At 44.1% G+C, this 27,030-nt stretch overlaps 2 protein-coding genes across 3 annotated transcripts; one reads left to right on the top strand and one right to left on the bottom strand.

Annotated features, from left to right (window-relative positions):
- The first annotated feature begins 5,824 nt into the window (after positions 1-5,824).
- Positions 5,825-13,596, top strand: fam151b (family with sequence similarity 151 member B). 2 transcript variants are annotated; one of them, XM_045695355.2, is made up of 6 exons: positions 5,825-6,053; positions 6,429-6,554; positions 6,814-6,973; positions 8,525-8,745; positions 8,901-9,036; positions 11,068-13,596. In XM_045695355.2, exons 1-6 carry the CDS (start codon positions 5,924-5,926, stop codon positions 11,213-11,215), a joined length of 921 nt encoding a protein of 306 aa, XP_045551311.2. In that variant the 5' UTR covers positions 5,825-5,923; the 3' UTR covers positions 11,216-13,596. The 2 variants fall into 2 exon arrangements, with proteins under 2 accessions (XP_045551311.2, XP_045551312.2); XM_045695356.2 differs by lacking the exon at positions 11,068-13,596 and adding an exon at positions 9,918-9,993.
- A 3,630-nt stretch (positions 13,597-17,226) lies between these two features.
- ankrd34bb (ankyrin repeat domain 34Bb) lies at positions 17,227-21,277 on the bottom strand. Its single transcript, XM_014143443.2, has 5 exons — positions 20,982-21,277; positions 20,438-20,675; positions 19,798-20,198; positions 18,828-18,990; positions 17,227-18,751 (listed from the first exon to the last, which is right to left on the bottom strand). The coding sequence occupies exons 1-5, from the start codon at positions 21,182-21,184 to the stop codon at positions 17,978-17,980; spliced, it is 1,779 nt and encodes a 592-aa protein (XP_013998918.1). The 5' UTR covers positions 21,185-21,277; the 3' UTR covers positions 17,227-17,977.
- Positions 21,278-27,030: the final 5,753 nt, after the last annotated feature.

Here is a 27,030-nt window from a genome sequence, read left to right as displayed (position 1 = left end):
GTGTTAACTGTAGGGCTACCCATGGTGCTGGAGATCAGAGGTGTCTGGTGAGAGAAAAGCCAAATGTATGACCACAGAGACATATTTCCCACAGATCACACATACCCACAAAGAACTTGAAAACAAATCAAACACTGATAAACTCCCATATCTGTTAAGCAAAATACCGCAGTATGCAATCACAGCAGCAAAATATGTGGCCCGTTGCCATGAGAAAAAGGCAACAAGCGGAGCTCAAACAACATTATACAGTGCTTTCGGAAAGTATTCAGACCCTTTGACTTTTTCCACATTTTGTTATGTTACAGCCTTATTCTAAAATAGATTAAATCGTTTTTCCCCCTCATCAATCTACACACAATACCCCATAATGACAAAGCAAAAACAGGTTTTTAGACATTTTTGCTAATACATAAATAGAAAAAAAATGATTTTACATAAGTATTCAGACCCTTTACTCAGTACTTGGTTGAAGCACCTTTGGCAGTGATTACAGCCTCGAGTCTTCTTGGGTATGACGCAACAAGCTTGGCACACCTGTATTTGGGGAGTTTCTCCCATTCTCTGCAGATCCTCTCAAGGTCTGTCAGGTTAGATGGGGAGTGTTGCTGTGCAGCTGTTTTCAGGTCTCTCCAGAGATGTTCAATCGGGTTCAAGTCCGGGTTCTGGCTGGGCCACTCAAGGACATTCAGAGACTTGTCCCGAAGCCACTCCTGTGCTGTCTTACCTGTGTGCTTAAAGTCTTTGTCCTGGTGGAAGGTGAACCTTCACCCTGTCTGAGGTCCTGAGTGCTCTGGAGACGGTTTTCATCATCTCTCTGTACATTGCTCCTTTCATCTTTCCCTTGATCCTGACTAGTCTCGTAGTCCCTGCCGCTGAAAAACATCCCCACAGCATAATTCTGCCACCACCATGCTTCACCGTAGAGATTGTGCCAGGTTTCCTCCAGACGTGACACTTGGCTTTCAGGGCAAAGAGTTCAATCTTGGTCTTATCAGACCAGAGAATCTTGTTTCTCATGGTCTGAGAGTCCTTTAGGTGACTTTTGGCAAACTCCAAGTGGGCTGTCATGTGCCTTTTACTGAGGAGTGGTTTCCATCTGGCCACTCTACCATAAAGGCTTGATTGGTGGAGCTGCAGAGATGGTTGTCCTTCTGGAAGGTTCTCCCATCTCCACAGAAGAACTCTGGAGCTCTGTCAGAGTGACCATCAGGTTGTTGGTCACCTCCCTGACCAAGGCCCTTCTCCCCGATTGCTCAGTTTGGCTGGGTGGCCAGCTCTAGGAAGAGTCTTGGTGTTTCCAAACTTCTTCTATTTAAGAATGATGGAGGCCAGTGTTCAATGATGCAGACATATTTTGGTACCCTTCCCTCGATACAATTCTGTCTTGGAGCTCCACGGACAATTCCTTCGACCTCATGGATTGGTTTTTGCTCTGACATGCGCTGTCAACTGTGGGACCCTATATAGACAGGTGTGTGTCTTTCCAAATCATGTCCAATCAATTGAATTTACCACAGGTGGACTCCAATCAAGTTGTAGAAACATCTCAAGGATGATCAATGGAAAGAGTTTCAAGTCTCATAACAAACGGTCTGAATATTTATGTAAATAAGTTATTTCAGTTTTGTATTTTAATACATTTGCACCAAAAATATCTAAAATCCTGTTACGCTTTGTTATTATGGGGTATTGTGTGTAGATTGATGAGGAAAAAATGTAATTTAATTCATTTTAGAATAAGGCTGTAATGTAACAAAATGTGGAAAAAGGTAAGGGGTTTGAATACTGTCCGAATGAACTGTAAATACTGTGTGTGTGTGTGTGTGTGTGTGTGTGTGTGATATATATATATATATATATATATCACACACACTACCGTTCAAAAGTTTGGAGTCAGTTAGAAATGTCCTTGTTTTTGAAAGAAAAGCACATTTTTTGTCCATTTTTAAAATAACATCAAATTGATCAGAAATACAGTGTCGACATTGTTAATGTTGTAAATGACAATTTTAGCTGGAAACGGCAGATTTTTTAAATGGAATATCTACATAGGCGTACAGAGGCCCAACCATCACTCCTGTGTTCCAATGGCAAGTTGTGTTAGCTAATCCAAGTTGATCATTTTAAAAGGCTAATTGATCATTAGAAAACCCTTTTGCAATTATGTTAGCACAGCTGAAAACTTGTTCTGATTAAAGAAGCAATACAACTGGCCTTCTTTAGACTAGTTGAGTATCTGGAGCATCAGTATTTGTGGGTTCGATTACAGGCTCAAAATGGCCAGAAACAAAGAACTTTCTTCTGAAACTCGTCAGTCTATTCTTGTTCTGAGAAATGAAGGCTATTCCATGCAAGAAATTGCCAAGAAACTGAAGATCTCGTACAACGCTGTGTACTACTCCCTTCACAGAACAGCGCAAACTGGCTCTAACCAGAATAGAAAGAGGAGTGGGAGGCCCCGGTGCACAACTGAGCAAGATGACATGTACATTAGAGTGTCTAGTTTGAGAAACAGACGCCTCACAAGTCCTCAACTGGCAGCTTCATTAAATAGAACCTGCAAAACACCAATCTCAACGTCAACAGTGAAGAGGCGACTCCGGGATGCTGGCCTTCCTTGGCAGAGTTGCAAAGAAAAAGCCATATCTCAGACTGGCCAATAAAAAGAGAAGATTAAGATGGGCAAAAGAACAGACACTGGACTCTGCCTAGAAGGCCAGCATCCCAGAGTTGCCTCTTCACTGTTGACGTTGAGACTGGTGTTTTGCACACAACTGCATTTTATCAATGGCAATTTGAATGCACAGAGTTACCGTGACGAGATCCTGAGACCTATTGCCATTCATCCGCCAGCATCACCTCATCTTTCAGCATGATAATACACAGCCCCATGTCACAAGGATCTGTACACAATTCCTGGAAGCTGAAAATGTCCCAGTTCTTCCATGGCCTGCATGCTCACCAGACATGTCACTCATTGAGCATGTTTGGGATGCTCTGGATCGACGTGTACAACAGCGTGTTCCGGTTCCCACCAATATCCAGTAACTTTGAACAGCCATTGAAGAGTGGGACAACATTCCACAGGCCACAATCAACAGCCTGATCAATTCTATGTGAAGGAGATATGTCGCGGTGCATGAGGCAAATGGTGGTCACACCAGATACTGACTAGTTTTCTTATCCACGCCCCTATCTTTTTTTTTTTTTAAAGGTATCTGTCACCAACAGCTGCATATCTGTATTCCCAGTCATGTGAAATCCATAGATTAGGACCTAATGAATTGATTTCAATTGACTGATTTTCATTATATGAACTGTAACTCAGTAAAATCTTAGAAATTGTTGCGTGTTGCGTTTAAACTTTTGTTCAGTGTAAATCACAGAAAACAGATGTTGTAGTGGCAGCTGCAGATAATTAGATGGGTGTATGAGCAGTGCCTGACTTGGACTGAAATAGGTTTCTGGTACTCATTTTGTGTGCCGGTACTGTTTATATTTAGGTGCAGGAGCTCCACAATACTTTTGAGCTAATATTCTATAGGAGGAACAGGAGCTCACACAGTAGAACATTTGAGGTGCCGGTACTTGGCTCCGGTGAGTTCCTGCCCAAGTTAAGCACTGTGTATGAGATTTTACTGCAGTTACAAGGTGTTTTGACCGATTGTGTGCCGTCTTCCCAGGCTGCCGGCCTGGTGTAGGATCAGCCAAGTAGTGGAATAGTGGTGAGGTTTTAATGGGTGTAGGGTTAGTTGGTATAGTGGTGAGGTTTTAGTGGGTGTAGGGTTAGTTGGTATTGTGGTGAGGTTTTAATGGGTGTAGGGTTAGTTGGTATAGTGGTGAGGTTTTAGTGGGTGTAGGGTTGGTTGGTATAGTGGTGAGGTTTTAATGGGTGTAGGGTTAGTTGGTATAGTGGTGAGGTTTTAATGGGCGTAGGGTTAGTTGGTATAGTGGTGAGGTTTTAATGGGTGTAGGGTTAGTTGGTATAGTGGTGAGGTTTTAATGGGTGTAGGGTTGGTTGGTATAGTGGTGGGGTTTTAATGGGTGTAGGGTTAGTTGGTATAGTGGTGAGGTTTTAATGGGTGTAGGGTTGGTTGGTATAGTGGTGAGGTTTTAATGGGTGTAGGGTTAGTTGGTATAGTGGTGAGGTTTTAGTGGGTGTAGGGTTGGTTGGTATAGTGGTGAGGTTTTAATGGGTGTAGGGTTAGTTGGTATAGTGGTGAGGTTTTAATGGGCGTAGGGTTAGTTGGTATAGTGGTGAGGTTTTAATGGGTGTAGGGTTAGTTGGTATAGTGGTGAGGTTTTAATGGGTGTAGGGTTGGTTGGTATAGTGGTGAGGTTTTAATGGGCGTAGGGTTAGTTGGTATAGTGGTGAGGTTTTAGTGGGTGTAGGGTTAGTTGGTATAGTGGTGAGGTTTTAGTGGGTGTAGGGTTAGTTGGTATAGTGGTGAGGTTTTAGTGGGTGTAGGGTTAGTTGGTATAGTGGTGAGGTTTTAGTGGGTGTAGGGTTAGTTGGTATAGTGGTGAGGTTTTAGTGGGTGTAGGGTTAGTTGGTATAGTGGTGAGGTTTTAATGGGTGTAGGGTTGGTTGGTATAGTGGTGAGGTTTTAGTGGGTGTAGGGTTAGTTGGTATAGTGGTGAGGTTTTAGTGGGTGTAGGGTTGGTTGGTATAGTGGTGAGGTTTTAATGGGTGTAGGGTTAGTTGGTATAGTGGTGAGGTTTTAATGGGCGTAGGGTTAGTTGGTATAGTGGTGAGGTTTTAATGGGTGTAGGGTTAGTTGGTATAGTGGTGAGGTTTTAATGGGTGTAGGGTTGGTTGGTATAGTGGTGAGGTTTTAATGGGCGTAGGGTTAGTTGGTATAGTGGTGAGGTTTTAGTGGGTGTAGGGTTAGTTGGTATAGTGGTGAGGTTTTAGTGGGTGTAGGGTTAGTTGGTATAGTGGTGAGGTTTTAGTGGGTGTAGGGTTAGTTGGTATAGTGGTGAGGTTTTAGTGGGTGTAGGGTTAGTTGGTATAGTGGTGAGGTTTTAGTGGGTGTAGGGTTAGTTGGTATAGTGGTGAGGTTTTAGTGGGTGTAGGGTTAGTTGGTATAGTGGTGAGGTTTTAGTGGGTGTAGGGTTGGTTGGTATAGTGGTGAGGTTTTAGTGGGTGTAGGGTTAGTTGGTATAGTGGTGAGGTTTTAATGGGTGTAGGGTTGGTTGGTATAGTGGTGAGGTTTTAATGGGTGTAGGGTTGGTTGGTATAGTGGTGAGGTTTTAGTGGGTGTAGGGTTAGTTGGTATAGTGGTGAGGTTTTAGTGGGTGTAGGGTTAGTTGGTATAGTGGTGAGGTTTTAATGGGTGTAGGGTTGGTTGGTATAGTGGTGAGGTTTTAATGGGTGTAGGGTTGGTTGGTATAGTGGTGAGGTTTTAGTGGGTGTAGGGTTAGTTGGTATAGTGGTGAGGTTTTAATGGGTGTAGGGTTGGTTGGTATAGTGGTGAGGTTTTAATGGGTGTAGGGTTGGTTGGTAGGGCAATTCTTCTTTCACTTTCCCGTCCTTTTAACTTCCCTTTTGTGTCACAAAGTCTAATGAATTCACATGCCTAACAGTAGGCGTAAACACTGTTTACGGGAAAGATTGAAGTGTAGGGTCATTGAGATTGAATGGCGTTGGAAGGGATTTTGGGGATTGGGGATGGTCTATTAGAAGTTAGTAGGGCTCTTTTTTATTTTCTCAGAAGTCCTGAGTTAGGTAGGAGGATTAAGAAATGTTGTAAACCGTGATTGACCACACACTCCAGCACAGTAGGTGGCGGCATGCACCTTTAACGTTGGTTTGCGGACCGCCATTACATCATAGAATAAGATAATCACGGAAGCAGCGCACTTTTGAACAAAATCAACTTTGTTTCTGCAGTATTTCACATGCATTTTGCAATATTTAATGGCTGTTTTAAATAGCCCAAGTTTAATCCGTTTATTTCGTGCACGAGTTATTGTTCTTATATTGACTTGCGGCTTTTTATTGTGTGTCGTCTGGAATTTGGAGTCTAAAACGCCAGAGAAATCCACAGGTAGGCTAGCATGCTCTCTAAACGCGCTAAATTACTCTCCAGTATTACTGTTACACAGGCATATATAACAGGCTAGTTTAATGTATTGTGCGTAACAGTAGCTAGCTATGTTAATAGCTGACAGTAGTATAAGCACATTTAATATGCAGGTAGCCTAGTGATTCGTGATGGACTAATAAATAAAGAAAAGTTATCTTAAAATCTGATTTTAAACCTAACATTAACCACACTGCTAACCCTATGCCTAACCCTAAGCTTATATTTCAGACCTAAAAGCTATTTTTTGTTTTCATGAATTTTTACGATATAGCCCATTTTAACTTTGTGGCTGTGCTAATTAGTGAATGACAACCCATATTTCCTGTCCATGTCTAGAACTGATGACTGACCAGACTTTGGAGTATTTTCTCAGCCAGGGGAAGATCCAGGTAAAGGATGCAGCAGATATTGAATGGGCCCATGCTGCCAACAGCAAGAAAAAAATCACAGAGGCACTACAGAGTAAGACCACCTTGGATGGAGAGAGTTAACAAATAATTCAGAGTGGATATGGTTGTATTCATTATGTTGCCATAAGCTGCCTGTCTTTACACAGGCCCATTATTCCTATAGAGATGTTGTATAATTCTGTGGAAAGTTGAGGCTCTATTAGAAATACATAAGTGACTTGTTCACAACGTAACCCAGGGAGTTATCTGGTTGTCAAGATGCAGTGCATCAATTAATTAGCTCATTCTGTATTTCCTATCCATACACCAAGGCTCCGCCCACATGATAGAGGCAGACATACTTCTGAGGAGTCACTTCCCTAAAGAGCCAATCATGGCTCATCCTCCTGAGACCGACAGTGATGTCACGCTGCGTGATTGGCTGAAGGAGGTCAAGGCATCACACAAAGGGATAAAGCTAGACTTCAAAAGGTGAACGATCTTTCTACAAATTTTTGTGTAGTACTTGTTATACTTTTTGTTATATTTAACTAGCTATAGATGTACTCTCATTTGTGTATTACCTGTAAGTATGATAGAGTATCGTACAACCTGTCATAAAGTAAGTAGCCTGTCTGAGCCTGATCGGCACATAGTGCAGGAGCTACCACCATTCATAGATGCTAATGCTTTAGTGCCTATTGACGATAGTATCTTCTGACTGGGGGAGTTTTGTTAAGAGCCCCGAGTCGCGCAGTGCTTTAAGGCTGGGATGTCCTTGTCCAATCACGCTCTAGCAACACGTGTGGCGGGCCGGGCGCATGCACGCTGACACGGTCGCCAGTTGGACGGTGTTTCCGCCGACACATTGGTGCACAGAGCCTATTTTCTGGACTAAATGCTACACTGAACAAAAATATAAATGCAACATGTAAGATCCAAGAAATGTTCTATGTGCATAAAAAGCTGCTGATTATCAATAATCTGATTAAACAGTATGATAATTACACAGGTGCACCTTGTGCTAGGGACAATAAACGGCCACTCTAAAATGTGCAGTTTTGTCACACAACACAATGCTGCAGATGACTCAAGTATTGACAGAGCGTGCAATTGGCATGCTGACTGCAGGAATGTCCACCAGAGCTGTTGCCAGAAAATGTAATGTTCATATCTCTACCATAAGCCGCCTACCAAGGTTGTTTTAGAGAATTTGGCAGTACGTCCAACCGCCCTCACACTCGCAAACCACGTGTATGGCGTTGTGTGGGCGAGAGGTTTGCTTATGTCAACGTTGTGGTATGGGCAGGCATAAGCTACGAACACAATTGCATTTTATTGACGGAAATTTCAATGCACAGAGATACAGTGACGAGATCCTGAGACCTATTGTCGTGCCATTGATCTGCCGCCAACACCTCATGTTTCAGCATGTTAATGCACGGCCCCATGTCGCAAGGATCTGTACACAATTCCTGGATGTTGAAAATGTCCCAGTTCTTCCATGGCCTGCATACTCACCAGACATGTCACCCATTGAGCATGTTTGGGATGCTCTGGATCGACGTGTACGACAGCGTGTTCCAGTTCCCGCCAATATCCAGCAACTTCACACAGCCATTGAAAAGGAGTGGGACAACAGGCCACAATCAACAGCCTGATCAACTCTATGTGAAGGAGATGTGTCGCGGTGCATGAGGCAAATGGTGGTCACACCAGATACTGACTGGTTTTAGGATCCACGCCCCTACCTTTTTTTAAAAACAGTATCTGTGACCAACAGATGCATATCTGTATTCCCAGTCATGTGAAATCCATAGATTAGGGCCTAATGAATTTATTTAAATCGACTGATTTTCCTTATGAACTGTAACTCAGTAAAATTGTAGAGATTGTTGCATGTTGCGTTTTTTTTAAATATTTTTTGTTCAGTATATTTCAGTGGAGATTTTCCAATCCAGGACCAGGGTTAAATTGTGTTCAGGAAACCGTCCGTATAATTTTCTGTCAGTTTTGTGTGATCCCATTGGTTCTTCATCCCAGCCTGGCAGCGGTCGCTCCATCCATGGTGTTATTAGAAAAGGTTCGGGCTGAGCTCCGTGGTCCTGTGTGGATCAACGCTGACATCCTGCCAGGCCCTGGAGGCAAGGCCACACCCCTTGACCCCAAAGTCTTCCTGGAGGCAGCTGTAACCCCTGGTTCCCATGGTGACGTTCTCTCCCTGGGCTGGACAACGGGCTGGACGGCAGATACACACAACCCAGGTGAGTTACCTGAACACAGATGAGCTGGTGTTTACGTCATGTTTACGTGGCTGTAGTCATTCATCTTACCTGGTAAATATCATTTGCAGGTATAATGTTTAATAACACATAAGTATGTAGGAGCCTTATGATGTCTTAACTTCTCTGCTCCATAGGGTACAGCTGGGAGATGGTGAGGGAGATGGAGGCAGTGTGTCGGACCCTAACACATCCAGTCACCTTCCCTGTCAGAGCGGCCCTCCTGGCCCAGTCATTCTCCCAGCTACACTGGCTTCTACAGCAGTCAGAAAGGTTTGATTTTATGTTACCTTTGTTTAACTAGACAAGTCAGTTAAGAACAAATTCTTAGTGGGTTAACTGCCTTGTTCGGGGGCACAACGACAGATTTTTACCTTGTCAGCTCGGGGATTCGATCTAGCAACCTTTCGGTTACTGGCACAACGCTCTAACCACTAGGCTACGTGCCACCCCAGGACGTCACAGAAAAGCCTCTTTTCAAAGGGAGACCTTGCAACAGAAGTGATTCGGTGGGCCGAACTTGCATGATAAGAAACCTTGCCCAAGTGTTGAACAGCTAGGCTTTAGCTCAGCAGGCTAACCCAGTTTTGTGAAGCACAGACTTATGGTTCAGATGGGCAACAGGTCAGAAAGGTTAGCAGGAGTCAGTAATTATGCCTGACTGTTAAACAACAGTGGTTTGATTAGGATATAGATGCCTGCCTCGGTTCACTTTAATACATTCTTTCTGTGGCACAAAGCTCCACACTAATCCATGTTCTCGTCTCTATCCGTCCACTACGCTCCTCTTTATTCTATCCCTCTCCTTCAGTCTATCCCTCTATCCCCTGCCCTCCTCTCTATCGCTTCCATCTGTCCTCTACTCTCTCCTCTCTATCCCTCCAATGCAAATAGGGGGGCAATGTAAATAGTCTGGGTAGCCATTTGATTAGCTGTTCAGGAGTCTTAAGGCTTGGGGGTCTGCAAGCTAATGATTATTTCTTTCAGATCTAATAGCATGAGATCCCAGGATGTTGTTCCAGCCCTGCTTAAACACCTGATTCTACTAATCAGCTGCTCCCAGGACCTTTTGTAGGCAAAGCACATTTCAGTGACCAGCCGACAGAAAATAAAGATCTGTGATCTGATTCTGTCTGTTCTGTTCCCTCTCCGAGGTACAGCCTGACGGTGTCGATAACCCTGTCTGTTCTGTTCCCTCTCCTAGGTACAGCCTGACGGTGTGGATAACCCTGTCTGTTCTGTTCCCTCTCCTAGGTACAGCCTGACGGTGTCGATAACCCTGTCTGTTCTGTTCCCTCTCCTAGGTACAGCCTGACGGTGTGGATAACCCTGTCTGTTCTGTTCCCTCTCCGAGGTACAGCCTGACGGTGTGGATAACCCTGTCTGTTCTGTTCCCTCTCCTAGGTACAGCCTGACGGTGTGGATAACCCTGTCTGTTCTGTTCCCTCTCCGAGGTACAGCCTGACGGTGTGGATAACCCTGTCTGTTCTGTTCCCTCTCCGAGGTACAGCCTGACGGTGTGGATAACCCTGTCTGTTCTGTTCCCTCTCCGAGGTACAGCCTGACGGTGTGGATAACCCTGTCTGTTCTGTTCCCTCTCCGAGGTACAGCCTGACGGTGTGGATAACCCTGTCTGTTCTGTTCCCTCTCCGAGGTACAGCCTGACGGTGTGGATAACCCTGTCTGTTCTGTTCCCTCTCCTAGGTACAGCCTGACGGTGTGGATAACCCTGTCTGTTCTGTTCCCTCTCCTAGGTACAGCCTGACGGTGTGGATAACCCTGTCTGTTCTGTTCCCTCTCCTAGGTACAGCCTGACGGTGTGGATAACCCTGTCTGTTCTGTTCCCTCTCCGAGGTACAGCCTGACGGTGTGGATAACCCTGTCTGTTCTGTTCCCTCTCCGAGGTACAGCCTGACGGTGCCGATAACCCTGTCTGTTCTGTTCCCTCTCCTAGGTACAGCCTGACGGTGTGGATAACCCTGTCTGTTCTGTTCCCTCTCCGAGGTACAGCCTGACGGTGTGGATAACCCTGTCTGTTCTGTTCCCTCTCCTAGGTACAGCCTGACGGTGTGGATAACCCTGTCTGTTCTGTTCCCTCTCCTAGGTACAGCCTGACGGTGTGGATAACCCTGTCTGTTCTGTTCCCTCTCCGAGGTACAGCCTGACGGTGTGGATAACCCTGTCTGTTCTGTTCCCTCTCCGAGGTACAGCCTGACGGTGTGGATAACCCTGTCTGTTCTGTTCCCTCTCCTAGGTACAGCCTGACGGTGTGGATAACCCTGTCTGTTCTGTTCCCTCTCCTAGGTACAGCCTGACGGTGTGGACTGGCCACACTGATGTCTTAGTTGTAAAGGACCTACTGCCTTACAGGAGCGACATCGACAAGACCAGGATATATTACGACCTGCTGGACTCACAGAGGGCACAGCTCAGAGGACTAACAGGCTACTGATCTTGTGTTATTTAAAAAAAAATATATATATATATATATATATATATATATATATATATATATATATATATATATATATATATATTTGTCTCTCTGCATTGTTGGGGAAGGGCACGTAAGTAAGCATTTCACTGTTAGTCTACACCTGTTGTTTTAACGAAGCATGTGAGGAATAACATTTTATTTGATCGCCCTGGGCCTTATGATCTTAAAGGTCAAAACAGATCCTAGATCAGCACTTCTGAATATGGGCCCAGTGCTCAGAAGACTAGTCGTGAAAGGACAACAGTTGTACAACCTATTCCCTTATGTAACGCACTACTTTTGACCAGAGACATAGGGACCAGTGCTTTTCAATCAGATGTAAGGAATGGGGGTGCCAGGCCTGTGAAAGGAGTCAGATGAAACTGATTCTCAAAGCTAAACTAGTTGAAGAGGACTTTAGCAGACTGGATTTTACTGGAGTGACACAAGACCAATGAACTATTTAAGACCAATTAACCATTCAGAAGTCAAAGACAATAGTTACAATTTCTGAAGTGAAATCAGGGCCACATTCAGGATCACGATGTAGCAGAATGTTTTCAGTTTGAAGAAAACATTTACCTTGAACATTTGGCCCCAAAAAAATATTTTTCATATCAATGAGTTTTTCAAATAATACATGATATTAATACGTTATATATGAATACATGATATTAATAGATTATATCAGCGTTTCTTAAAGTATGGGTCGCGGACCTGATAATGGTGGCTGGTGACGTAAATGTGTAATTATTTCATGAATTACTGTAATTGATTTGGCCAAGTCCATCTGCTCTCTCGGTTCAGTGCTCTCTCTGCTTAGCAGCGGTCTCTGCTCCGTTCGGTAGCTGCGCTAGTGGTAGAGGGAGATGCCCGTGTGCTTCGAGGTTTACCGGATCTTTTATACTGCAGTTCTCTTGAAGATCAGTCGGCGACCCCCACGCTGCAGCGCTGTCGTTCAAGCCACTGACTTGTTATTCCCACTCGCCATCACTCACCGCCGTCATTACATGGACTCATGCTTGCTACAAATAATGACTGAGCTCAATCTGAATGAAACGCAAAATACAGTGACGACTTTCTTTTTTTTTGTCTCTTTCATACAAACTTTGAGAAATAACAAGGAGCGCCCACAATGTGTGGGGAAGTGCTTAGTAATGAGTCTCTCAAAAGGAACAAATGAATAAAACGACACGTCCTGACTAAACATCCAAGCACAACACGACGGTAAACCCAGGGAGTTAGTTCAGAACAGGGCAGAATGATTCAGAAAAGTATGTCAACTAGCAAGGCATTGTTGTCATTGTATAACAGGTGATGATAAGTAGAAATAAGGGAGTAATATCTCATAGTAGTAGATGTGAGTTTCTCTTTCAAACAATCCTCCTTGCCTTGTAACGTTACACAGCTAATAGCTAGCTAGCTACTGACTGCAACCCTAGTAACAGTACAGATGATGACAAATTCATGCCTACTGTACATTTTACTGTAGAAATTATTGTTGAAAACAAGACTAGGTTGGAACTGTTGTTGTTAAAATACAAGTAATTTTAATTCTGAACTGCAATTAACTGATTGAAGCAAAATGCTTTTTGAGGCAAACACTCATACAGTTGTGGGTTGTTCATCTACAGCAGGAAGCGGCCTCCAGCCTGACTGAGAAAGCAGTGTATGTTCTGATCCAGTTTGGCACCACATACCTATGCAAGTCAGGGTTCTCAAGTACAGAAACAGTGTCAATGCTGAGCATGACTTCAGTGTTGCACTGTCTAAAGCAGAGTCCAGAATAGACCTGCTTGTTGAATCTTCAACCAGCCACACACCTCTCATTAGGGTTGTGTGTTTTCTGATCTGTGCGACGTGATCAATCAGTTTATTCCAGTTCAGAATAAAATATATGTATTGTATTTTAACAGCAACAGTTCAAACCTAGACTTTCAATCAACAATAATGTATACAGTAAGATGTACAGTAGACCTGTTTTTTTGTTTTAGTTTTAATCTGTACTGTTACTTAGGGTTGCACGGTCAAAAAGCCTGTCGGTACTTTGAATCAGGTAGAATTTGTGTTTAAAAAAAGGTGACCCATTTTTCCCGTGTCCAAGGGCATTGAAATATTTGATATTGATTTATACACTTTGTTCTGTTGGAATTTAGAATTCCCAAATCAAAGCTTTTGATTAAACGCCACATGACACGCCACGTGTGTTCTGTTTATATATCTGTGTGATGTGATCAATCAGTTTATTCCAGTTTAGAATGAAAATGATTTATAGTGTTTTAACAGCAACAGTTCCAACCTAGACAGATATGTAAGAGTGTTTTGAATGGGGAAAAATAAACATGAAAATAAATCTATGGGGTATTTCATTGTTATTGTTTTTTGTCTATATTGCATTTTTTTTAGGCATAAGGGCAATGAAATGTACCAATTTGTACATATAGTTGCATATTTTCCTAAGCTTGGGTCCCAGGAAAACAGGATTTGTCATTTGTGTCCTAGGCTGAAAAAGTTTAAGAACCCCTGCATTATATATTAATGTATTATATTAATACATTATATATTAATGTATTATATTAATACATTCTATATAAATATGTTATATTAATACATATGAATATATTATGACTACATTATATTAATATATTATATGAAAATATTATATTAATACATTAGAATATTATATTAATACATTATATGAATATATATTAATACATATATATGAATACATTATATGAATACATATGCCTACATTATATTAATACATTGTATTATTTTAATACATATATATTATATTAATGCATTGTATTATATTAATACATATATGAATACATTATATTACTATATTATATTAATACATTATATTAATACATATTATATTAATATGTTATATATGAATACATATTATATTAATACATTATATTAATACGTTATACAGTGAGAGAAGAAAGTATTTGATCCCCTGCTGATTTTGTACGTTTGCCCACTGACAAAGAAATGATCAGTCTTTCATTTTAATGGTAGGTTTATTTGAACAGTGAGAGACAGAATAACAACAAAAAAATCCAGAAAAACACATGTCAAAAATGTTATAAATTGATTTTCATTTTAATGAGGGAAATACGTATTTGACCCCCTCTCAATCAGAAAGATTTCTGGCTCCCAGGTGTCTTTTATACAGGTAACGAGCTGAGATTCGGAGCACACTCTTAAAGGGAGTGCTCCTAATCTCAGCTTGTTACCTGTATAAAAGACACCTGTCCACAGAAGCAATCAATCAATCAGATTCCAAACTCTCCACCATGGCCAAGACCAAAGAGCTGTCCAAGGATATCAGGGACAAGATTGTGGACCTACACAAGGCTGGAATGGGCTACAAGACCATCGCCAAGCAGCTTGGTGAGAAGGTGAGAACAGTTGGTGCGATTATTCGCAAATGGAAGAAACACAAAAGAACTGTCAATCTCCCTCGGCCTGGGGCTCCATGCAAGAGCTCATCTCGTGGAGTTGCAATGATCATGAAAACGGTGAGGAATCAGCCCAGAACTACACAGGAGGATCTTGTCAATGATCTCAAGGCAGCTGGGACCATAGTCACCAAGAAAACAATTGGTAACACTACGCCGTGAAGGACTGAAATCCTGCAGCGCCTGCAAGGTCCCCCTGCTCAAGAAAGCACATATACATGCCCGTCTGAAGTTTGCCAATGAACATCTGAATGATTCAGAGGACAACTGGGTGAAAGTGTTGTGGTCAGATGAGACCAAAATGGAGCTCTTTGGCATCAACTCAACTCGCCGTGTTTGGAGGAGGAGGAATGCTGCCTATGACCCCAAGAACACCATCCCCACCGTCAAACATGGAGGTGGAAACATTATGCTTTGAGGGTGTTTTTCTGCTAAGGGGACAGGACAACTTCACCGCATCAAAGGGACGATGGACGGGGCCATGTACCATCAAATCTTGTGTGAGAACCTCCTTCCCTCAGCCAGGGCATTGAAAATGGGTCGTGGATGGGTATTCCAGCATGACAATGACCCAAAACACACGGCCAAGGCAACAAAGGAGTGGTTCAAGAAGAAGCACATTAAGGTCCTGGAGTGGCCTAGCCAGTCTCCAGACCTTAATCCCATAGAAAATCTGTGGAGGGAGCTGAAGGTTCGAGTTGCCAAACGTCAGCCTCGAAACCTTAATGACTTGAAGAAGATCTGCAAAGAGGGGAGTGGGACAAAATCCCTCCTGAGATGTGTGCAAACCTGTTGGCCAACTACAAGAAACATCTGACCTCTGTGATTGCCAACAAGGGTTTTGCCACCAAGTACTAGGTCATGTTTTGCAGAGGGGTCAAATACTTATTTCCCTCATTAAAATGCAAATCAATTTATAACATTTTTGACATGTGTTTTTCTGAATTTTTTTGTTATACTGTCTCTCACCGTTCAAATAAACCTACCATTAAAATGAAAGACTGATCATTTCTTTGTCAGTGGGCAAACGTACAAAATCAGCAGGGGATCAAATACTTTTTTCCCTCACTGTATATGAATACATATTATATTAATACATTATATATGAATACATATATATGAATACATATTATATTAATACATTATATATAAGATGACACCCTTGAAACTTCCTGTTCAGCTTAAAAATACGTATTTAATTAGCAGTGAAGGAGCACAACAGAACACGTGTAAGGTAACACAACTACCTCGTCAAATGGTGTACAAAACAACCCTGTTGAATAAAATGTAAAGACAATAATTGGATGCTCTGAAATTCTTACTAATCACTTTAAAGCAGAACATTGCTCCTTATTGTCAAGAAGCTTGATCGTCTTGTTTTCATTTTTTTGTTTTCGTTCTTCCCTTTTGACGCGTACATTTTCCTTAGTGAGTTTGATCTTCGACAGTCAGAGGAGTTCGCTTGAGTCCCAGATGTGTTTGTGCTGTCTTGCCAACTCCGTTCAGTCTGTCATTGATTTAGTCAGAGAATGATTTAGTTAGAGAATGCCCCACTTTCCCCTTCCCTTTGAAGATTCTGTCCTTGTCAGAGAGTTTATAGAATTCAAGGCTTGCAACAAAGTTCATTCCAATTCATTCCATGTGTTAAAAGTAGGGCTGGGAATTGGCAGGGACCTCACTATACGATATTATCATGACACTTAGGTGCCGATACGATATGCATTGTGATTCTCACGATTCTATATGTATTACGATTCGATACTGCGATGTTATTGCGATTTTTTTATGTCCCAAACATTGCTCACTATACTCTGAGTATACCAAACATTAAGAACACCTTCCTAATATTGAGTTGCACCCCCCTTTGCCCTCAGAACAGCCTCAATTCGTCAGGGCGTGGACTCTACAAGGTGTCAAGTGTTCCACAGGGATGCTGGCCCATGTTGACTCCAATGCTTCCCACAGTTGTGTCAAGATGGCTGGATGTCCTTCGTGTGCTGGACCATTCTTGATGTACACGGGAAACTGTTGAGCATGAAAAACCCAGCAGCGTTGCAGTTCTTAACACACTCAAACCGGTGCCCCTGGCACCTACTACCATACCCTGTTCAAATACACTTAAATATTTTGTCTTGCCCATTCACCCTCTGAATGGCACACGAATACAATCCATGTCTCAATTGTCTCAAGGCTTAAAAATCCTTCTTTAACTTGTCTCCTCCCCTTCATCTACACTGATTGAAGTGGATTTAACAAGTGACATCAATAAGAGATCATAGCTTTCACCTGGTCAGTCTGTCATGGACAGAGCCGTTCTTAATGTTTTGTATACTCAGTATATGTCTGCTGCAGAGGAGGCTGGTGGGAGGAGCTATAGAAGGACGGGCTCATTGTAATGGCTGGAATGGAATTAATGGAACGGTATCAACCACAAACATATCTAAACCATTTATTTAATTCCAGCCATTACAATGAGCCTGTCCACCTTTTAGCTCCTCCCACCAGCCTCCACTGCTCTGCTGCAGAGAGACAAGAGAGCCATGGGAAAATTCTTTATGACACGTAATGGAAATAAAAGCGCTGAAAACATGTTGGCTCACTATTTCAAAAGAAGATGGAGAACAAGCTACAGGATGAAAAATACCGGAGTTTTGGCGTTGGTACAGCCGACTAGCGCAAGCTAACGCTACAAGGCAAAGAGTATCGATGTAATATCGTCCCAAAATAATATTGCGATTGTAACTATAGATTTTTAAAAAACACATCACTAGTTAAAAGCATTTCTGTCTGTTGTGCCATGCAATTTCTGCATCTCAGGCTTCAAACGGAGATCGATCGATTAATTAATTAAATAAGAGCCCTGTTTCCTGGCGTGTTCTCAATGGTCCTGATGCACCAATCGTTATTCCTTCATGAGCTTGATGGAATGACAAGTCTGGTTGGCAAAATAAGTGTAATTAAGCACATTGAAAAAGCTGGGATGAGCAATAAGTCTTCTGGTAAGAAGTTATTTGTTAACGATGCCATGGTCACAGCAGCACGATGTCATTGTCACACAGCAGCAACAATGCTTGACATAGGAAGCGATCACAGTCAGCCAAGCACACAGTAGCCAGACACAAAGAAAATGCAACCTTTTAGCCTGGTCCCAGAACGGTTTGTGCTGTTTTGCCAAGGAGTAACATTGACAAGACAGTACAAACAGATCTGGGATCAATCTAGCATCGTTCGTCTTATTGGCCGAAAGAGCTCATGGAGGTTGAACAGCTGTTTAATCTGCTCTGTCTGCATGGATTATCTCCTGGAGGTTGACCAGCTGTTTAATCTGCTCTGTCTGCATGGAGTGTCTCCTCAGCAGTGTCTGCTTTGACTTCAGATCTCTGGGGATGGCAGGAGCACAGGGGACAAGAGGCTTTGATCCCAGCCCTGCAACACCCCCGTTCAGATTCAGTGCCTTGGTGCTTCCACTCAGGCTGGGGCAGGTTGAGGTGGGGCTGACCCCGATGTCGGGTATGGGTGCGTGGGGGTTGAGAGGGGGCAGGTACCCCGGGCGGGTGTGGGAGATGTGATCCAGGAGCAGGGCCCCCGAGCCTCTCCTCTCCAGGTTTGCAGGGCCTCTTCTCTGGGCACCACTCTCCAGGGACTCCCTGGAGCCCGACAGTGTGGAGGATCTACTACTGACCAGTTTACGCTTCTCAGTTCCCCCTACAACACACCTGGAGGAGTCTCCACTCTCTAGGTGGCTGCTGTGGCTGCCAAACTGGGGAAGCTGGGAGTCAGAGCTGTAATGGTCTATACCAATGTTGCGGCGGCGGACCACATTTCTCAGGCTGGACACAGCCAGGTTGGGAAGGCAACAGTCTGGAGAGGTTTTGTTTACGGGGAGGACAGGCTCATGGGCGCCACAGGGGTAGCCTCCATAGCTTCCTCCGTCCCCCCGGTGCAGGAGGTTTGGGTGGGAATAAGCTGCAGCACTGTCGTAAGACATCTTCCTACTCAGGCCTCCTCTTCCTCCTCCCCCGCCACCTCCCTCACTCCCAACCACCTGAAAGAGAAAAAAATATACTAATTAATTATTATACAGGCACATGATAAGTTATTTGTTTTATTATTATCATGACCTGCTCCAGCTGCCCCGTGGCATCCTTGGGGTCGATACTTTGGTGGCGGGCGACGATCGGATGTGCCCCGGGCCCCACCCTTCCGGACCCAGAGAAAACCAGGCTGTTGACCCGGAAGGAGAGCTCTTCCTCTGGGGTGATGTCCAGCAGCTCCTCGGTCAGGCTGGAGGAAGAAGAATACCCACATACATATTTGTTTGGAGAGGCTGGACCAATGGGAAGCTACTAGTGCAGTTCCCTGTGAGCAGTTTAGGGGTTAAATTGCCTTGCTCAAGGGCAGGAGATAGTATCTAGGACACTGATGCCACCAACCCTCCAGTTGCCGACCCACTCCGGACCAGATTTTCTTCCCTGACAGATATAGGATTCAAACCGGTAACCCTCCAGTTGCCGACCCACTCCGGACCAGATTTTCTTCCCTGACAGATATAGGATTCAAACCGGTAACCCTCCAGTTGCCGACCCACTCCGGACCAGATTTTCTTCCCTGACAGATATAGGATTCAAACCGGTAACCCTCCAGTTGCCGACCCACTCCGGACCAGATTTTCTTCCCTGACAGATATAGGATTTAAACCGGTAACCCTCCAGTTTCCGACCCACTTCGGACCAGATTTTCTTCCCTGACAGATATAGGATTCAAACCGGTAACCCTCCAGTTGCCGACCCACTCCGGACCAGATTTTCTTCCCTGACAGATATAGGATTCAAACCGATAACCCTCCAGTTGCCGACCCACTCCGGACCAGATTTTCTTCCCTGACAGATATAAGATTCAAACCGGTAACCCTCCAGTTGCCGACCCACTCCGGACCAGATTTTCTTCCCTGACAGATATAGGATTCAAACCGGTAACCCTCCAGTTGCCGACCCACTCCGGACCAGATTTTCTTCCCTGACAGATATAGGATTCAAACCGGTAACCCTCCAGTTGCTGGCGCACTTCTCTAACCTAGTCTAGGCTACCTACCTGGAGGCCTTGTTCTGCTGCACCCAGGGCTCAGAGTGGAGCCGCTGGGGATGGAACAGCTTCACCACCCCAGGACCGGGGCCTCGAAACAAGTTAGGGTCCCTGGTCGGGGAGCCCGGCTGAGAAGAACCAGAACCAGCAGAACCAGAGATGGTTGTTCCACCACCCTGGTGGTGGTGCTCCCTGAGGCCCAGGAGGGGGCTCCCTGGCTGGGGTGAGGCAGTGGCTGAGGTGCCCTGCGGAGGGGTGCGGAGCTGGATCTCTGAGGGGGGCATGCAGCAGGCAGCAGAGCCAGGGGTGCAGTGCAGGCGCTCCTCCAGGTCGGGAGGCGGGGGTACGTTCAGGTACTGCTTGGTCATCTGGCGTCCTGACGGCAGCTTGTCCGTGGTGATGATGATGACCTGTAATAAAAGGCCATCAGATGGGTTTTAATCCAAAGCCACTTCTAGTAGAGGGTGCAAATGGGTGGCCCCAGCAAACGGTTGCAAAACTCTGGTTACTTTCCCAAAATGTCCAGAAGTCCTGGTTGGAGGATTCCAGGAATCAGAAGGAGATCAGCAGGAAACCTCAAACCAGGATTTCTGGGGAAGTTACCAGAATTTTGCAACCCTTCCAAGTGGAATCAAACCCACATCCTTACCTCCTTGCCCTTGGCCTTGCAGGCATCCAGTAGGACTCTCAGGGCCTCGTTCTCCCCTGCGTTGACAGCATAGACCAGTGCTGAGAAGCCAGAGTGGTCGTCCAGGCTGGGGTCAGCTCCACTTCCCAGCAGTAGAGAGAGGACCTCTGCCCCCGCCTGTTCCAAACAGGCATGCATCAGGGCCGTCTTACCGGTCTTGTCCTGGATATTTGGGTCAGCTCCGCTCTCCAGCAGGTACCTGTTGATGTAATGTTGATCAATACAACATAAACATAAACACCTGAAGAGGAGGTACAGGGTCTTATGGACACTACGGCAGGCCATTGGTGGCCAATATTATTCATAAAGGGATGTTTTTGGTGCAGGATTTTGCTCCAGCCATAGCACCTGATTTAACTAATTATCCAATCATAGTCTTCAATACAAACTGTGTTAAGTCAGGTGTGTAACTATTTTGGCTGTTTAACTGTATGTAGTAAAAGCCTGCACTGGCCCATTTGGACACTCCTGCTCTGCTGAGCGGTGTTCCTACTCGTTAACGTACCGAACCATCTTGTGTTTGGGCACGCTTTGTGCGTCCGTGTGGCGCGTCTTGCACGCCACCATCAGGGGCGTCTCGCCGCGCTCGTTGCTCTCGTTGATGTAAGCCCCTCCCTCCAGCAGCAGGCGTGTCAGACGCAGTCGGCTCAGGAACACAGCCTTGAGCAGAGAGTTCCCGTCCGTACGCACCACCATCGTGTCTTCCATGACAGCAGGGTTAAAGGTGAAAGGTCACGCTAATGCAGGTACCTGTACTGTTTCTTATAGGGTCATCTGTAATTTATGTATATGCAATTTGGTCAAGGCCCTGTGGGAATACAAATGGACAGGTCACTAAATAATCCAGACAACAGTATTTGAGCACAAGATAGCGTCAGATTTAGACCTGGGTTGAGTGCATGTTCACACAAGATAACCCAGGTCTAAACCTGACGCTGATTTGAAAGAAAGACAGAAGGCCCCAGAGGAGCAGAGTTGCCCAACCTTAGTGCACTTTGATGTATTGATACTGTCTTGGACCACACATGATGTATTGATACTGTCTTGAACCACACATGATGTATTGATACTGTCTTGGACCACACATGATGTATTGATACTGTCTTGGACCACACATGATGTATTGATACTGTCTTGGACCACACATTATGTATTGATACTGTCTTGGACCACACATGATGTATTGATACTGTCTTGGACCACACATGATGTATTGATACTGTCTTGGACCACTCATGATGTATTGATACTGTCTTGAACCACACATGATGTATTGATACTGTCTTGGACCACACATGATGTATTGATACTGTCTTGGACCACACATGATGTATTGATACTGTCTTGGACCACACATGATGTATTGATACTGTCTTGGACCACACATGATGTATTGATACTGTCTTGGACCACACATGATGTATTGATACTGTCTTGGACCACACATGATGTATTGATACTGTCTTGGACCACACATGATGTATTGATACTGTCTTGGACCACACATGATGTATTGATACCGTCTTGGACCACACATGATGTATTGATACTGTCTTGGACCACACATGATGTATTGATACTGTCTTGGACCACACATTATGTATTGATACTGTCTTGGACCACACATGATGTATTGATACTGTCTTGGACCACACATGATGTATTGATACTGTCTTGGACCACTCATGATGTATTGATACTGTCTTGAACCACACATGATGTATTGATACTGTCTTGGACCACACATGATGTATTGATACTGTCTTGGACCACACATGATGTATTGATACTGTCTTGGACCACACATGATGTAGTGATACTGTCTTGGACCACACATTATGTATTGATACTGTCTTGGACCACACATGATGTATTGATACTGTCTTGGACCACACATGATGTATTGATACCGTCTTGGACCACACATGATGTATTGATACTGTCTTGGACCACTCATGATGTCCTGCTCACCTACAGTCTCTCCTCTTTATTGTCAAAGACCTCTGACTATATTAATGGCTGTGTTTCTAGACACTATTAACCATGAGGTTCTCATCACAAAACTGTTCAAGTTCAATGTTTCCCCCTAAGCCATCAGATGGATGAAATCATACCTTGAAGGCAGAACCCAGTGTGTCAGAGTGATCAATGAGCTGTCTCCCACTCTCAGCTATGATGTGGGTGTGCCCCAAGGGTCAGTAATGGGGCCCCTCCTATTCAGCCTGTACATTAATGATCTGCCTTCTGTCTGTACTGGGTCTGAAGTTCAAATGTAATGGTCGAGGTTACAAAGTGGCTCAGTGACTCATGTTTGCATCTCAATGTGAAAAGAAACTGTCTGCATGTTCTTCACAAAGGGGGCAACTGATGCTACTGACTGAGACAGATGTCTATGTGTCAGAGGAGAAGCTCCAGGTGGTATTTGATTTGAAGTACCATGGCAATATACTTGATTTCAACCATTTTTTTAAAAGTAGGTGAAAAAGGTAACTCAAATTACCAAATTCAACCTAGCCAATTTCCGATTCATACAGAATTGTTTGACTACAGGGGTAGTGAAACAGTACTTCAATGCTATGAAACTCCCCCACCTAACATACTGCTTGACTAGTTGGGCCCAAGCTTTGCTGTACAACATTAAAACCCATTCAGTCTGTCTACAAACAGGCTCAGAAGGCATGAGTTCCTCCTGAGCTGGGAAAATCTTGTGCAATACACTGACACATGTCCTGTATTCAAGAGCCTAATGTAAATGGCCTGGTTTTCTTGTCCTTGGTACCTGGACATGAAGAAGACACTTAACAGACAGACGCAACATGTTATACAACACTGACGACCTCCGCTCGATTTGAGGGGCGGTGTTTGTGCGAGTGGGGAAGGACAGTGAGGGGATGGAAAGAGAGACATGAGTAAATGAAGTCTCTTCACCCCCGTCTTCCCCACTCCTCCCACACACACACACACACACACACACACACACACACACACACACACACACACACACACACACACACACACACACACACACACACACACACACACACACACACACACACACACACACACACCTCTCCCCCCGACAGTTTCAGTACATACAAAGGGTCTCTCTTCATGACGTGTTCTGTGAAGGAAAAATACTTTGTCCGCTGTCACCCTGTGTTCCTAGAGTGACTATATGACGCTATGCAACACTGAAGCTCCTAGAGTGACTACAGTTGAAGTCGGAGGTTTACATACACTTAGGTTGGAGTTATTAAAACTCATTTTTCAACCACTCCACAAATTTCTTGTTAACAAACTATAGTTTTGGCAAGTCGGTTAGGACATCTACTGTGTGCATGACACAAGTCATTTTTCCAACAATTGTTTACAGACAGATTATTTCACTTATAATTCACTGTATCACAATTCCAGTGGGTCAGAAGTTTACATACACTAAGTTGACTCTGTGCCTTTAAACAGCTTGGAAAATTCCAGAAAATTATGTCATGGCTTTAGAAGCTTCTGATAGGCTAATTGACATCATTTGAGTCAATTGGAGTTGTACCTATGGATGTAGTTCAAGGCCTACCTTCGAACTCAGTGACCTAAGAAAAAAAATTGTAGACCTCCACAAGTCTGGTTCATCCTCGGGTGCAATTTCCAAACGCCCGAAGATACCACGTTCATCTGTACAAACAATAGTATGCAAGTATAAACACAATGGGACCACGCAGCCGTCATACCAGTCAGGAAGGAGACACGTTCTGTCTCCTAAAGATGAACGTACTTTGGTGCGAAAAGTGCAAATCAGTCCCAGAACAACAGCAAAGGACCTTGTGAAGATGCTGGAGGAAACAGGTACAAAAGTATCTATATCCACAATAAAACGAGTCCTATATCGACATAACCTGAAAGGCCACTCAGCAAGGAAGGAAGAAGCCACTGCTCCAAAACCGCCATAAAAAAGCCAGACTACGGTTTGCAACTGCACATGGGGACAAAGATCGTACTTTTTGGAGAAATGTCCTCTGGTCTGATGAAACAAAAATAGAACTGTTTGGCCATAATGACCATCATTATGTTTGGAAGAAAAAGGGGGAGATTTGCAAGCCGAAGAACACCATCCCATCCGTGAAGCACAGGGGTGGCAGCATAATGTTGTGGGGGTGCTTTGCTGCAGGCGGGACTGGTGTACTTCACAAAATAGATGGCACATGAGGATGGAAAATTATGTGGACATATTGAAGCAACATCTCAAGACATCAGTCAGGAAGTTAAAGCTTGGTCGCAAATGGGTCTTCCAGATGGACATTGACCCCAAGCATACTTCCAAAGTTGTGGCAAAATGGCTTAAGGACAACAAAGTCAAGGCATTGGAGTGGCCATCACAAAGCCCTGACCGCAATCCTATAGAACATTTGTGGACAGAACTGAAAAAGTGTGTGCGAGCATGGAGGCCTACAAACCTGACTCAGTTACACCAGCTCTGTCAGGAGGAATGCGCCATAATGTCACGACTTCCACCGAAGGTGGCTCCTCTTCCTGTTCGGGCGGCGCTCGGCGTCGCAGGTCTACTAGCTGCCACCGATCCCTTTTTCTTTTTGTTTGGAATTGTCTGTCTTGTGTTTCACCTGTGTCTAGTTTAGGTTAATTAGTGGGGTATTTAATCTCGCCCTACCAGTTTGGTTTCGTGCGGGATTGTTTGTGTACCTGTCGTTGGTTTGGGTTGCGTTTTATTTTGTTCTGTTAGACAGGTGTATTTCCTGGACTGTGTTCCAGATTATTTAGTGGGCTGCTGTTGTGGTCCTGTGCCTGTTCTCTGGATGGACTCTTTAATAAACGCCTTCTCTATATTATTCCTCTCCTACGCCTGACTTCACACCCACCTCTCCTAGGGAGCATCTGACACATAATTCACCCGACTTATTGTGGGAAGCTTGTGGAAGGCTACCCGAAACGTTTGACCCAAGTTAAACAATTTAAAGGCAATGCTACCAAATACTAATTGAGTGTATGTAAACTTCTGACCCACTGGGAATGTGACGAAAGAAATAAAAGCTGAAATAAATCATTCTCTCTACTATTATTCTGACATTTCACATTCTTAAAATAAAGTGGTGATCCTAACTGACGTAAGACAGGGAATTTTTACTAGGATTAAATGTCAGGAATTGTGCAAAACAGAGTTTAAATGTATTTGGCTAAGGTATATGTAAACTTACGAAAAACAACTCTATATGACGGTATGCAACACAAACTCATTGTCTGCTTGGCCTTGTGTTTCTGTTGCTACCATAGCAACTGACTTTTAGAGCGAGAGAGAGAGAGAATACGTGTGTGTATGTGTGTTTGTGTGTGTATTCATCATCGTAGTGTGTGTGTTTGCGTGTGTATTCATCATCGCAGTGTGTGTGTTTGCGTGTGTATTCATCATCGCAGTGTGTGTGTGTTTGCGTGTGTATTCATCATCGCAGTGTGTGTGTTTGCGTGTGTATTCATCATCGCAGTGTGTGTGTTTGTGTGTGTATTCATCATCGCAGTGTGTGTGTTTGTGTGTGTATTCATCATCGCAGTGTGTGTGTTTGCGTGTGTATTCATCATCGCAGTGTGTGTGTGTTTGATAATTTCAACAGGTAAGATGTACGTGGATGGATGGATAAAAAATATGCTGCATTCAGCTGCCTTTTGTATTGAAGTAGAGGGGTTAGTGTCTGCCAACTACAGTAACCGAGTGACTGAGGAAACACGGGAACCAACAGGTAATGAAGTCTGTGACACGAAGCCAACATGTCAGCTCTGAGGACCAAGGATACTATTGTTGTAAGACTTAAAGGGCTTTGAAATCAAAACGAATTTTACTTGTCACATGCGCCGAATACAACAGGTGTAGAGCTTACAGTGAAATGCTTATTTACAAGCCCTTAACCAACAATGCTTTAAGAAGTTTAAATAAAGAAAAATATATAAAAAAAATAATTAAACAACAGCAGTAAAATAACAATAGCGAGGCTATATACAGGGGGTATCGGTACAGAGTCAATGTGCTGGGGCACCGGTTAGTCAAGGTAATTGAGGTAATATGCACATGTAGGTAGAGTTATTCAAGTGACTATGCATAGATAATAATCAGAGAGTAGCAGCAGCGTAAAAGATTGGTCTGGGTAGCCCTTTGATTAGCTGTTCAGGAGTCTTATGGCTTGGGGGTAGAAGCTGTTAAGAAGCCTCTTGGACCTAGACTTGGCGCTCCGGTACCGCTTGCTGTGCGGTAGCAGAGAGAACAGTCTATGGCTAGGGTGGCTGGAGTCTTTGACAATTTTTAGGGCCTTCCTCTGACACCGCCTGGTATAGAGGTCCTGGATGGCAGGAAGCTTGGCCCCAGTGATGTACTGGGCCGTACGCACTACCCTCTGAGATGCCTAGCAGTCGGAGGCCAAGCAGTTGCCATACCTGGCAGTGATGCAACCAGTCAGGATGCTCTCGATGGTGCAGCTGTAGAACCTTTTGAGGATCTCAGGACCCATGCCAAATCTTTTCAGTCTCCTGAAGGGGAATAGGCATTGTCGTGCCCTCTT

This window comes from Salmo salar, chromosome 15 (genome assembly GCF_965601325.2).
Source record: "Salmo salar chromosome 15, fSalSal1, whole genome shotgun sequence".
NCBI classification, from domain to species: domain Eukaryota; kingdom Metazoa; phylum Chordata; class Actinopteri; order Salmoniformes; family Salmonidae; genus Salmo; species Salmo salar.
Note: the sequence above shows the minus strand (reverse complement) of the source record. Positions and strands in the feature narration are given on the sequence as shown.